The sequence below is a fragment of the Malania oleifera genome, chromosome 4 (assembly GCF_029873635.1).
Source record: "Malania oleifera isolate guangnan ecotype guangnan chromosome 4, ASM2987363v1, whole genome shotgun sequence".
Taxonomy (NCBI): Eukaryota; Viridiplantae; Streptophyta; class Magnoliopsida; order Santalales; family Ximeniaceae; genus Malania; species Malania oleifera.
The window spans coordinates 76,986,152-76,999,843 of record NC_080420.1 but is presented as its reverse complement, the minus strand read 5'-3'; the positions used below and the strand labels follow the sequence as shown (position 1 = coordinate 76,999,843).

General features: G+C 36.6%; 1 protein-coding gene across 2 annotated transcripts in view; it reads right to left on the bottom strand.

Moving 5' to 3' along the window:
• Window positions 1-1,096: 1,096 nt before the first annotated feature.
• The window catches only part of LOC131154265 (uncharacterized), a 39,172-nt gene continuing 26,576 nt past the window's right edge, over window positions 1,097-13,692 (bottom strand). The window contains exons 5-11 of one of the 2 annotated variants that reach the window (XR_009136404.1): window positions 9,287-9,426; window positions 8,564-8,741; window positions 7,575-8,166; window positions 6,839-6,951; window positions 3,559-3,802; window positions 1,607-2,077; window positions 1,097-1,486 (exon numbers count right to left, since the gene is read on the bottom strand). Coding sequence is in view for 1 of the 2 variants with exons in the window: in XM_058106932.1 (XP_057962915.1) it covers window positions 1,850-2,077; window positions 3,559-3,802; window positions 6,839-6,951; window positions 7,575-8,166; window positions 8,564-8,741; window positions 9,287-9,426 (1,495 nt within the window). In the remaining variant the exon portion in view is untranslated. Of the gene's footprint in view, window positions 2,078-3,558; window positions 3,803-6,838; window positions 6,952-7,574; window positions 8,167-8,563; window positions 8,742-9,286; window positions 9,427-13,692 lie in introns of both variants that reach the window. The other variant, XM_058106932.1, reaches the window with a different exon arrangement.

The window sequence follows — 13,692 nt, the reverse complement described above, 5'->3', positions numbered from 1 at the left end:
TCAGGAAATTTTGGAGGTGCAACCAGGTCGATGCACATAACGCTTTGAATAGTTGCGATTGTTCATACCTTTGTAACTTTTGGGAAAATGCATAATTTTATCTATTTAAAGATAGAATTAACACAACGAAAAACGTAGAAAAACTCATCATTCTCTCCTCTTTTTCATATAAAGTTTTCACAATTTATTTATTCTTCAAATCTAGATTCTATTTTTTGTAGAAATAAAATTCTAGAAATTTATTTCAAATTCTTCTTAAGGTGTTTGCGATCAGTTTTCATTTGTGTATAAGATAAATTGATATCATATTATATTTTGGAATTCATTATATCTTGAAAACGTATTTGTGGACTCAATACACACCGATCTGGTGGGAGCAAAAAACGTTTTAAGAAAAACAACACTGTAACGTGCCTTAAAGTTTTTTTCTGTTCTGCAACATTTTATCTATTTTATTTTTACGACTTCTACGTAAGTGATATCAAACCATTCCTAAATCTACGCACTATCTAATGAAAGTTGACTATAATATTAATATTCATAACATGAATTAAAATTTTAGTCTATTCCAACTGCTTTAAATTATTCTATATATATTTTTTATGAAACTACAGTTAATATTCTAAGAAATGTTGTTCATAGACAAGAAAAATAAATGCTAAAAGGAGGAAAATATATGTAGAGCTGAGACTGCATGCACTCATAGAGATTAGAGAATACTGCGAGCACCTACTCAACTAACATCCTGAGTTATTGGACATCCCTACCTACACTGAAATTTAATTCTCTTCTTCCTCGGTGCACTCTTTGCTTTTACTTTGGATCCTTGTGAGGAATAAAGGCTAAACAATTTTGAAGACAACCTTTCTTCGTGGCTTTGGGCTAAGAAGTGGTATTTCCTTTGCTGAGAAAGTGAGGTGTTTCTTGCGTGGCGGGTTATGCACTTTATTGTTGGATTGGGCTGATTGTGTAAGTTGTACATAAAGAGGATATGTAGAAGGTTGATTTAATAGTGTAACACATGGCACCAAACTGATATAATGTAATTTTAAAACAACCACACATTAAATATAAAATTAATTAATAATCAAACTGCAAACAAGAGAGTGAGATGCTATATTTATAGTTGTTTGGAAATCGACCTACATCCACTTTTCAAGCAAATCAACTCGTGTATTGTCATCATGTTCATACACCAATTATACCTTAGTGGATCGTCACAGATTGATGAACCACTAATTTTAGCTCTTTCTCCAACTCTTTACACTTAGTATTTAGGAGCACAGATTTCAAATCTTAGTTTTAGATTTAGATAAATTTGAATCACCCAATTCATCCCTTTAACAAAAGAAATATACTACTGAAAATAAACATTGCTCCCACTTCTCTGGACTCCAAGGGAGCAGACATTGCTCCCACTTCTCTGGACTCAACCTGTAAAATATCGCTGTTTGTTCTCTTCATTTGCATAGCACAAGTGAAGTAACTGCAGAAAGTAATAAAAAATGAAATTTATGGCAAACTGTAGGGCACATTTAAGATGTGGAAAGCTTGAAGATGTTTCTCAAGCATCAAATGGTTGAATGAAATTTCATTGTCAAAATACCTAGTTTGTATGCAAGTTCTTCGTAGATGCAGCTCTTTTTGTCCCAAAAGGAAAAGACTGAGGAAGAAATGATGCACCCATTTGGAACCTTCTTGATTACCGGTACACATCTGAGAACTTCAATTTTGCAAGAACCCAAGCGAGCTTGAAAGCCATGTATGTACAGAACCCGCAATTTTGCTAGAAAGGAGATGATATCCAGTTCGTTATCTACCATTTACAAATGAACGGTGCTCATGACAGTCATTTTGTTTTTTTTTTGTCGTCAAATTTTACAAGCTGAACAGGAGCCGCTGGTATTTTGAACCACCAGTCTCTTACACGCCTCAGCCACCTGTCGCTGCTATCTTTCCTCAATGGCATTTCCCTTGTAAATGCCTCGAAGAACACCGACAGACACACATATCTCAGAGGCACAAATGCAAATGTTGCTGCCAGAAAAACCAGCAACAGAGAAACCCTCTCCGTGGCCTGAAAAGGAGAAAAAGGAAGATGAAAATTTTTATACAAAGGGTGAGGCAAGTAATCAAACATCATCTCATGGAGACTTTTGAGACAAGAACCCAAGGTGGTGATTGGTTTGTGTTCTACAGAATGCACACTGAAATTTGCGTCCCTGCTTCATAATGTGCCAACACTTTTTATCATCAGAGAACAAGGGAGTTTCATTCAACTCAAACTTCAGTCTTAGGTGGTTCATCAGTGAGTCAGGGAAAATTCTTTTGGCAGCTTATTTAAGGCTTTTAAACTGCTGAGAACTAAAACATTCTCAGTATAGATAGTCTCAAAAAGATTTGGTTCTCAATTAGATTAATTTAGCAGAGGACAAATACATGCTGCAAAAAGAAAATGCTTTTCTGTTCAACTGATGAACCAGTTGCTTATTTGACATCAGGGCATGTCCACGTGGTGAGTTTATGAGGGCACTCCCACAATAAAAAATTCCAGTGCTTATGGAGAGGCATATAAAAGCATGATTTAGAAACACGGACAGGAAAGCCTCCCAACCCAGAATTGACACGAACTGGTATTGACTGGGCTGAACTGGTCACAGCTGGATCAACCTGGCCGAAACCAGGGTCAGCTGCGGGTCAAGTCAGCACCTCATTAGAAAAAAAAATTCGAAAGAAGCACCAGCGTGAGTTGGACCTGGGACCTCATCAATTCTTCAACTTGTTAGCTACCAGCCTACCACCATACCAACTGCCCTTTGTCATATACATGACCAAGTAATAATATTTATAACAAAGATAATACACGCCAAATTAAGTAAATTGTTAATTGAATCAAACCTTTTTCCATATATTTTAAATATTGCTTTGAACACCTAATTAATAATTAATAATAAATTTCAAGAATATTTTTGAAAAAATATTTGTTTTTTATCTAAAATGTGCAAGCAATTCTTTTTGACTATTTGACTAAAAACTGTTTTTGTCACAAGCATCTTTGAAATATTATCTTAGATTACTGCAAATATTATCATAATTATTATAATATATATAACTATATATAATGTCATGCTCACTTCACTGGTTCGACCACGACCGACCTAGTGCTTTTTCAAGGTTGAACACCAGCCTGGATTTTAAAACTATGCATAAAGTATGCTCGTGTACGAGCTTCTGAGGTTTGTATTTATTACTGGCTCAAAACATCTGTTAAAGGGAGCTGCTGTTAAATGACAAATTCAAAAGCTCAAAATAAATAAGTAAAGCCAATAATTTTGATACTGAAAGAAGTATTGCAATTCAGGATAGGCATACAGGAGCTTTTCACCATTTTACTAAGAACGGAAAAGGGTTGGCAAGGACAGGTACATGCTCTCCCTCTCCTAACTAATCACTTGATAAATTGGAGTTCCAATAGGAAAACAAACTGCAGAATCTAATATCAAGTTTATTCCAGTTCAATGAAAAGTTGATATGTTGACGAGTATGGCAAGTACATACCTGCGGAAGTACAGCAAATACGAGAGCTCTTATCTTTAGAAGGAAAATATTCCCATCTTGGATTAGTGCTTCAAATTGAGCGAAGACTTGTTGCAATGTTAGAAGCTGCTCAACTGGATTCCGACTGGGGGGAGGTGTGACCTTGAAGGCTTCTAATGGCTTCCCCTGGCTGAAATGACTATGCCAGAGCATGAGGACTGCAAGGAATGAGAAAATGGATGGCAAAGCATACCTGATCCAATCCCTGTACATCAGTTGATTTAATAATTAACTGCCTTATTAAGTTATTTCCTTCAAATCAATTGTTGCCAAAATGCTCATATAAAGCAATGCGGACTGCTTGATATGGAATCTACAATAGTGCAGTTGTATCAAAATGACAGCAACCTACCACCCTCAAAGAAGGCAAGGCAATCACAAGCCACAAAGAATATTCACCTTATCTTGAAAGCAAACAGCTTAATCAATCAAAACCAACCCATTTTGACTATGCAGAAACAAAAAGGGGAAAAAAAAAATCACATCCATCAAAATATTGAGAAATTTGAACAAAAAATATTCAAAGAAGGCTATTAAGGGGAAGTAAACTTGAAGTTTTTTGAGAGGCAAAAAAACACGGAAATTGTAAATCATTTTCATTCATGAAAGCCCCAGCATTATCTAGGAACATACCAGCACTCCTGCCATTAAATAAGCTCCCCTTCTTAGATCACAGTCCCTGAAGTCATTGCACTTGTTAATGAAACAGACTTTGATCCAAGAAAATGAGCCAGTTAAAGTCTAGGTAGCAACTTACATTTTGCTCTTTTATTTTTTATTTTTTTAAATTGAAAAGCATGCACCAGGACTGGGAGCTCACCAAGCAAAAAATACTTTGTACATTTGCAGCATATTTTCTCTCTCAAATTTTCTTTTCCCTTATTCCATGCAAATCAGCTAAGTAGAAAGTGGGTTTAGCAAGAATCTTAGGACACCTCTGTGCTCTATATGAAGTTTCAAATTTCAACTGTCACATGCGCCCTTGGTAATCAATTCGTTCAGTGGGAGCAATAAAGTGGGGGTGACAGGTTCAAACCTTCCTGCTATGTTTTTAAGCTCTCCTGCAACACCTTGTGCAAGGAAATGGTCAAGTACAACGGGCTCAAGCCTTTCTGCTAATGTTTTTAAGATCTGCAGCAACACTTTCTACAAGGAAATGGTCAAATACATTTCACTATACCACAACATGCACACATGGTGTATAATAAGATCTTGATAAGACTATGAGTACTCAGATTTGACAATAATAATCCACCAATTTGATGTGGATTTGACCTCAATCTGTAAACCCAGAGATTGCATACAAATTCATCCCTGCAGGGGATGAATTAGTTTACAATGGTTTATGTGGTTGAGTCGGTTGACCATCAATTCCTAGGGCAGAAGCATCACCAAGAAAGACACATTCAAGGAAAATTTGAAGACCAGACCATTTTCTATTCCATTATGCGCCCCATCTTGATCATTGCCATGCCAATTGATTTTATTCAAACTTGATTATGGATCAGGCATCATTAGGAGCACAGAATCCCATTCAGGGCTAATAATCTTCAAAAGTAAATTCCCAGTGAATCTCAGCATATGGCCCTTAAGGGCCTGTAGTGCCATTTCACCCACAAAAACCTCCTCTTTGCGGAGTAAAGAGTCCAAAATCAATCATAAGAAAGCCACTGCAATAATTTTTTTTCTATGATTAAACCATAGTGAAATTGACATAAAATAGGTGCCTACCTTTAAATTAAGTGCATCTAATAAAATAGTCCCCCTTCCCTTTATTGAATACTGATTAGTGCTGCTAATAAAATAGTTCTCTTCCCTCAAATGGCTACTGGTTCTTCCAACTCTTCAATCTTCTAAGGAATGATTCAATATTTGAGCCACACACCAAACAAACTTCAAAACAAGACCACAGGGGGTAATGTGAACATAGTTGAAGGGATGGTACCTACTGAACATATCTGGTGTTAAGCCTTAAGAATTAGCCCCACGTAGTTAACCACCAGCTTTTCTCTCTTCTATTCACTTAAAAATATAAAACACCCTGTAACATATAATTGCACACCAACACTTCTCACATCAATCCTTTTCTCCATCAAAAAAGGATTGTCTCATTTGCAGCTCAACTATGAGAGATTTACCAGCAGATAAAATTTATTTCTCATTTTACTACAAACCCTCTTGGAATATTGTCAAAAAACCATATTTGGTGTATTTTCCCAGTAAAAGTTTGCGAAGGATCCAATCAAATAGAAGTTCTGTCACAAAAATTCTCTCCTTCAGAAGCACACTGCAATGAAGTGACCCAATACACACTAACAAGCCTCATATTTCATTCCAGCATGTATCACTGGCTTGACTAGTGTAAACATTTGTGTATGACATCTACCCACACAAAAGACATTTTATATATAATAGTTGGGGGCAAAAAAACTTTCAAATGTACTATTTTTAGGGGATAATAGGGAGTTGAGAAGACAATGGAAATTTACGGAGGTTTTTAAAAAGTTTAAAATGAAAATTATTTTATTACATTACATAAAAGTCCATGATTTTTATATGATGTAATTATAAGATAAGTTGTAAAATTAAGGGTATTTAGGAAAAGTGAGGAAAGAATATGCAGGTTGAAAACTGCCTCCTCCTTTCTTTATCAATAGTGTATATACTAATTATACACATGTACATGCGTATCATTACGTATTCAAACTCTGTCTGGAAGCTTAAGGAGAATATGAGTTTAAGGCCAGGCCCTTCATTAAGGAACTAAACAGTGAACCCACATATCTATCTTAACACTCATATGCAATTTCCTAGTAATTGCAATCTCCACTGGCAATGAAAAAATTACACTGGGCTCCTATTTATAGCATTAAATCCCTTGGATTCCAAGATGAATTACACAGCATATCCTCTTTTTAACAAAACTGACTAGTTGATCACTACGCATCACACTTGTCAACATCATCATCATAAAGGGAAAATAAACAAAAATTTAAATTTCCAGATTTTAAAAAATATTATTGAATGCAAGTCAAATATGACAGTTCCAATATATGACTGAACAACTGGATTAGAAAGGTAAATTGTTTCATAGTTTGATGATTTGGCATATCCAAGGTCTTTATAAAGATTTCTAGAAAAGAAAGTAAAGGACTGGTGTTAAAAGAAATAAGAAAAAAAAAAGAGTACAACTTTTTACGGCATTCAAACAACATGAAAGGTTCAATTAAAAACAAATTACCTATAGGTTGCATAGCAGATCAACACCAGAAACACTGCTGATTTGAGTGGGTCCTCCCATGAAGCCAAAGACTGAAGGCATTTGGCAGACTCAATAACAGGGAAAAGTAAATCCTACAAAAAAGTGGGGCAAGGCAAGTCCATCATTTTCAAAAATAAGAGCACAAAACTTCTATGATTAGGCTTTGTAAGAATCAGATTACTGAAAATCAACAACCACAATCAAACTGGATCTTCTTAAGTAATCTACAATATCAACAAAAGTAAAGGCTGAAAGGATCCAATACAAAAATATGTTCAACAATCCTACTTTAGCCAACCGAATCCCGACCATGAATTAAGAAAAAGCATATTGAAAAGCTATCAAATATGCAAACAAAAATAAATAAAGAGAAAAATCAGCTCAGATTATTTTGAATCCTTACTGCCCACTAATGGGTCATGTTTCACATCATTACTCTTTATTGGAACTAGTGTAGTAGTCAAGGTCATCCTCACACCAAAAAAGTAGGAGAATAAGGAGACTTCTTTATGCTCTATTATCAAGACTTACTACAAATATGAATTTACAATTGACAACACTCATTACAATCAACTACATTTTCCTTTAATCATATCAAAATGCAATTAACATACAATTACATTATTTTACAATATAAAATAATGTTCAACAATTTATTGCTAAAGGTTACTTGAGAATAAGAAATCCAATCAAGAAAGACACTTTGACAACCTACCTTCATCACAGCTAAATTTGTATCAATCCCATCAACTTTCACCCGATCAACAGTCGCCTGAGCTGCTTCAGCCCTTCCCGTGTCCCATTTTGATCGTTTCACTGCCATTTCCAAAGGATTCATTTCACCAACACATATATCTCCAACCAGACATATTTCATTGGCATCTGCCACTTTTTGTAAGATAAGTCCAAGTCTGCGGAGTGTTAAAAGTGAAAATGGGGATGCTGTGTGCCGCTTTTTTGTGTAACAGGTCCTAGCAACATCAAGTTGAGAAGCATCAGTACTCATAACAGCCAAGCGACGAGACAGAGCTTCCAAGATTGTGTCTCCTCCCGGAAGGCTTTCAGCCAAGTTAAAAGCAAGTAAGGTTTTATATTGGGATGAAAAGAAACGGAAAGCTTCCCTTGCTGCACGATATCGGAATATACCCAAGATTGCCCTTGCTAGAGCTTCAGACTGCTGAATATCTTTAAGGTTGTACTTCCTGATGAACCTGTGAACATGCAGGATCTCAAGACAAATATCCAGCCAATAGTCACGACGGGAATTGCCTTTGATTTCTGGGAACTCCAAATAAACAGGCTCTGCTCTGAAAAAAATTGAAATCAGATAGCATTTCAATTTATCATGCTGGAGAGAGATCAAAAAAATTTCTTGGGCCTTGCTTTACAAGCTCAAGCTTTTAGGTGAATTGGTTCCATGAAATGGTATCAGAGCCTCAATAGCAAAAGGGTCTAGATTTCAAATTCACTGCCTCCATCATTCTTCTAATTAAAATTAAAATTATGGCACAAGGTAAGGTGGTCTTGTGCTTTATCCACTCTTCAAGCTCAATGGGCTTTCAAATGCGGGGGCGTGTTAGAGAGAAATTAAAACCATTTATTGGGCTTCACTCTACAAGCTTAAGATTTTAGGTGAATCAGTTTGTCATACCAGAATTCACAATGAACCAGTTCAGAGTTATCAAAGCCAATAGGAAAACATACATAGATGTCGATTGGTACATGATGGCTTTATCAAAGAGACGTGCACCCAAAGGTCCAGTTAACTCAGGCTTTATGACTTGCTTCATGTCTGTTGCCAGATCATATCTGACAGCTTTATCATATGAACCAACTCCGAAAGACTCAAAGTACAGAGCATAATTGGTCAGTGTCAACCGCCCTGGAACAATGAATTTAGACCAAAGTTGGAGACCGCAAGATTAATTAATAACTCTGTCAGAGTCGGCCAACTAAGCTCAATGAGTTAAGAAAGAAGTTAGTCCAACAAATAACAATATCAAATAAACTCTAAAAAATTTATATTCATGGTTCAAGTCTTTAAATCATAAAAGTAATACAAGCATTAAACTTTATAAATATAAAAATCAGAGTAACCATGCAAAGCCACTTTTTTTTTTTATTAAAATCATTTGGGACAGGATAAAATTAAGTACTCTGCCATAAACAATAGTAAAATCAATCAGTCCATCTCAGTCATGACTCATCCGAGGAACTATCATAGCAATATGCCCTTTACTTGATCAGTTTCATATGGGCATTAGCAAGCAAACAAATTAATGTTTGAATATCCATAACCAAGTCAAATGATGTCAACTATACAATCTATGCTAGTCAAAAAGGTTAATGGATCATAATCAACAACTGTGACCAGGTTGAATCAATATCAAAATCTTGATCCAGTTTCAGGGACACAAAATGACTTACCAGGCCACGCAGAGATCCCTATATGTTGCAGAACTGGCTGAGTGGGAACTGTACCATCAACATCCAAGACAATCTCACCTTCAGTAAGCTGAAGTCCAGAAATTGAAGGCCCTAAAGCATTTTTTGAAGCTTTGATCACCCTGAAGTTAAAGAAATAGGCATCTTTTCATATATATTCAAGGACCCATTATTACAATGAGCATTCAACAAATAAAGAACCAACTAATACACATTCAAAAAACAAAAAAATCATAAATATGGTGTCACCATTTGGTCTATAAAATAGACTGAAAATAAAGGTCAATACAATTTCAAGAAACAAGATCTTAACAGTAGATTGTTTGATGAAGTGGAAGCGGCCAATGCCTAAAAGATGTATCATATGTGGGAAGAATGATGGCATGAACCACCTGAAGTTGAATTGCCAACTACTCAATGAGCACTTAGTGTAGGATCGATAATAAGAAAGAGTAAAACAAGGGGAATAGAGCAAGAAACACACTGAGAGATACTAGATGTTTGGGAGCTTCTCTTGGACCTTTCTGGAGTAGTGCAGGTATTTCTGGAAACAATTATGGAAGCCCTGTTCGTTTGGGCCCTCTATTAGTTCAGGAAAAGCAAAGATCAATCTAGGAATTAAAAAAAAACCAATAGAGCATTTGGAGAGGAGCCTCCATTGGCGTTTGAGGAAGAAGCTGAATATAAGACTCTTTTGAGGATTAGGAGACTTCCTTGGAGTGTTTAAAGATTGTGCTCATTGGGGCATTATTTCTTTTGAACTATGAAGAATATGGATTTTCTCAGTGCCCTATCCCAAAAATTTACATTGTATGTCAAGTGGTTTCAAGTGATCCTCTTTGTATTTTCCCCCAGTAAACATCATAGAATGCCATTTAGGTGGTTTTTTGTTCAATAAAGCATGCACAAATTACAAATTCTACTGCAGTGTTTTTTATTGTTTCTAGTCTGCAACAGTCTAAAGTTGTTACAACCATAACCCAAAGCCACCTGAACCTAGACACTGCTCAATTATCAAACTCCAGGGGAGTTTTGTTCGCACTTAATAGCGTCCGTTTCAGGGGCTAGCTCTAAACTGGTTCGTGTTTGATTGCTCCTCTAACATCCTGTGAATCTCTGCTATTCGATCTGATCTAAAAATTATCTTAAAATGGTCCTGAGCTCCACACTTCAGAGTTTACACCATGGTTTTAAAACCTAGACAAGTGACCAACCTCGTGAAGCCACCAGGTTGGTTGGACCAGCAGCAGTTAAATTAGTGGTTGAACTGATGAAGTCATAATAATAAAAGTAACAATAATACAAATATTATGTTATTGATCATAATTACCTATTAGCCAAATAGAGTAAAACAAATCATGACTAGGATAATTATCATCATCATCAATGACAACAAAGAAGAAATTTTTATAAATTTCCTGATTTTTTAAGATATTCTTGAAATATATTTTAAGGTAGGAAGTGTTGGGTAGATTCAATAAAAAATATATTTAAGTTCAACATACATGTGTGTGTATGCCATGTGTATGTATATATTTTACTGGTAAGCCTATTCTTCTTAGTCCTTAAGGTACAGGTTTTGAATCCCAAGAGCCGTGTTTGCAGTGAAGCTTTCTTTGGTGTAGTAAGACACAGGGCTGATCCATCTTTGACCTTAGTTCGCAACAACTCTAGCTGGTTTGCTCTGGTAGGCCAGTTCTCTGCTTGGTCATCCCATTTCTGATTTGTGGCCATCATCCAGACCACCCTGCTCCTGTTGAACCCAGTGGGACCAGACAGCCTGGACTGGGTTATAAAACCAAGCTTTACACAATTACCCTCTGCCTCATCTCCTTTGTCTGCAACTTCCGCCAATCTTTGAGATTCCATGGCAAATGTCAACAGTCCCATTTTTTCCTTTCGTGAGAATGGTGGGAAGTGGATAATGGATGAGAATATGGTGGCATTTGACAGAAGGTGATATGGCAATGTAGAGAATATGGGTGGCGCTCGACAGAATGTGAGATTGTGATGCAGAGGGCTGCGACTCTTTCCCTCTCAATCACCCCCCTCTCTTTGTGAAAATATTTTTGATCTGTCTGTCTATGCTGAAGTTCAATGCAGAAGCATGGCTTCCAGATGCATTGTGTTGTGGAGAAGGAAGACCTCACAGTCACTTCTCTTGTTGAAATTCCGATGCTGAATTTCTGAAATTTGGGGTTTTGGTTTGGGTTTGAAGATTTGTGGCATTCCTCTTTGGTTGTTTTCCCCAGCTTCAATTGTAATCTGCACAAACTTGAAGAAAAGAAAAAGAGAATAGTTTTCCTCTTCTATTTTTTGCCTTCAAAATTTTCTTCAATTGTAATCTGCCCTCTGGTTGCTAAGAAACTTAAAGAAAAGAAAAGAAAATGTTGGGAAATAAAAGGAAACAAAGTTGAGTGTAGTTCTTCGATTGTAATTGAAATTTCAAATTTTAATTTAAGTTTGTAATTGAAGGGGAGCCTTGGCGCAATGGTAGAGTTGTCACTCTTTGACCTGGGGCCATGGGTTTAAGTTGTGTAAACAGCCTCTTGCAAAAATGCAAGGTAAGGCTGCATACTGTTGATCGATTGTGGTCCACGCCTTCCCCAAACCCTACATGCACAAGAGCTTTGTGTGCGGGGCTGCCCTTTTCAAAAAAAATTGTAACAGGGTTTAAGTGGGAAAAATACACATTTGAACAGAGTAACAGACCACTACCAAACACCATACACTGTTCAATGTTCAGTGGGCTTGGAATTCAGTGTAAAGTGCTCAGAACTTTTACACTTAATTTTACCAAAAGACACCTCAAACCAAACTATGCATGCTTGTCCCAGGATGTTTACATTGGTTTAGATCAATTTGTTTCAAATAAAAATTATATCAATTTTTAAAAAGCAGTAAACTTACTGAAATTTGTCGTATATTGCTGTAATTAAAACAAAAATTTTCATATAATGACCAAACCTTTTCATAATTGAATAAAGCCAGCCCACAGGCAACAACCCCTACTATTCCCAACAACAATGAGACATGTCAAAATGGCATGTGTAATTTACCCCCAACATAAAAGTGCATTCAGCCTTGCCCATCTCTCCAAATTGTAACCAATCAGAAACCAAGAGGTCTACTGGCGATAAAACTCGGATAGCGGAGGTGGCAAAAAAATAGTCCTCATTTTTTTTGGGGGGCAGAAAAAGAAACTTCATTAAAAAGAAGAATAAGAAAAAGATTAAAAAAAGAAAAAAAAGAAAAAGAAGAGGATAAGTTGTCCTCAATCAGAAGAAAGAAGAAAATCAAACTACATCATCTTAACAAAGCACTTCAGTCTTTGATGACATCTTGAAGACATCATCCCTTAAAACACCCTGCACCATGAGCCCAAAGAGAAGCCAAGCATCGAATCCTGTGCCTGATAAATCCCACTGATAATCGTTTCCTTGATAGAATTTTAGCATTTCTTTCCAGCCAAATTCCCACAACACAGCACAAAGAGCAAATCTCTACAACCTTTTGGCCTCCTTACCTTTCACAAAACCAGCAAAAGAAATAGCCAACAGATCTACTGATTTTGGACACATCCACATTTCTCCAAGAACCCAAATGAGAGAGTTCCAAAAGTTCCAAGAAAAAGAACAATGAATAAACAAGTGAAACATGTTAGAGGTTATTTATGTCTTTTAGTATTATTATTATTAACTATGTTAGTATGTTAATTAGTGAGAGTTAGTACGGGTATTATTGTCATTATAATGTATTTAATTTGTATTATAAATAGAGGGAGAGACCTATCTTCAAGTTAGGTCATTCATTTTAATCAAATCTTAACATGGAACAGAGCGTGAACCAACCTAAACCCTATTCCCCTCAGCCATCACCCGAAAGCACCATTCTTGTGGCCGTCCTTCCTAGATCCACCTTCACCCCACATTATTTCACAAAACCAACCATACACCCGTAAACAGAAACCCCCCGAAGCCTAACCTCACAAAACCCCATCCCCATAGAAGAGCCCCCATGTGCCGGCCAAATGCCGCCAGAGCCGACCCCATGTGCCAGCGCGTGAGTGAATTTCTGGCCAACTTTTTCCCTTTTTTCTTTTGCAATGTCTTGATTCCTTCTCCAGACAATATTATCAAGCTGTTAGGCCTGTTTTTTGCTAAAAAGTTCCACCTTTTTCGACCATGCACTTGCACCAGTAAATTATTTCTATTTAGGGTTTGTGAAGGCTTCTTCACGAGTTTTTGGGAGCAGTAGCAGCGTTCGTATGTTCAGTGTTGAGGCTGTGGCAGTGCTATATCCATCGGTGAATTGTTCTCCTCATCCGTGGTTGTGTCGGTGCTTCACATAGTTTTGTGATTGTCCCAATTAGTTTTGGTCGTTCTTCT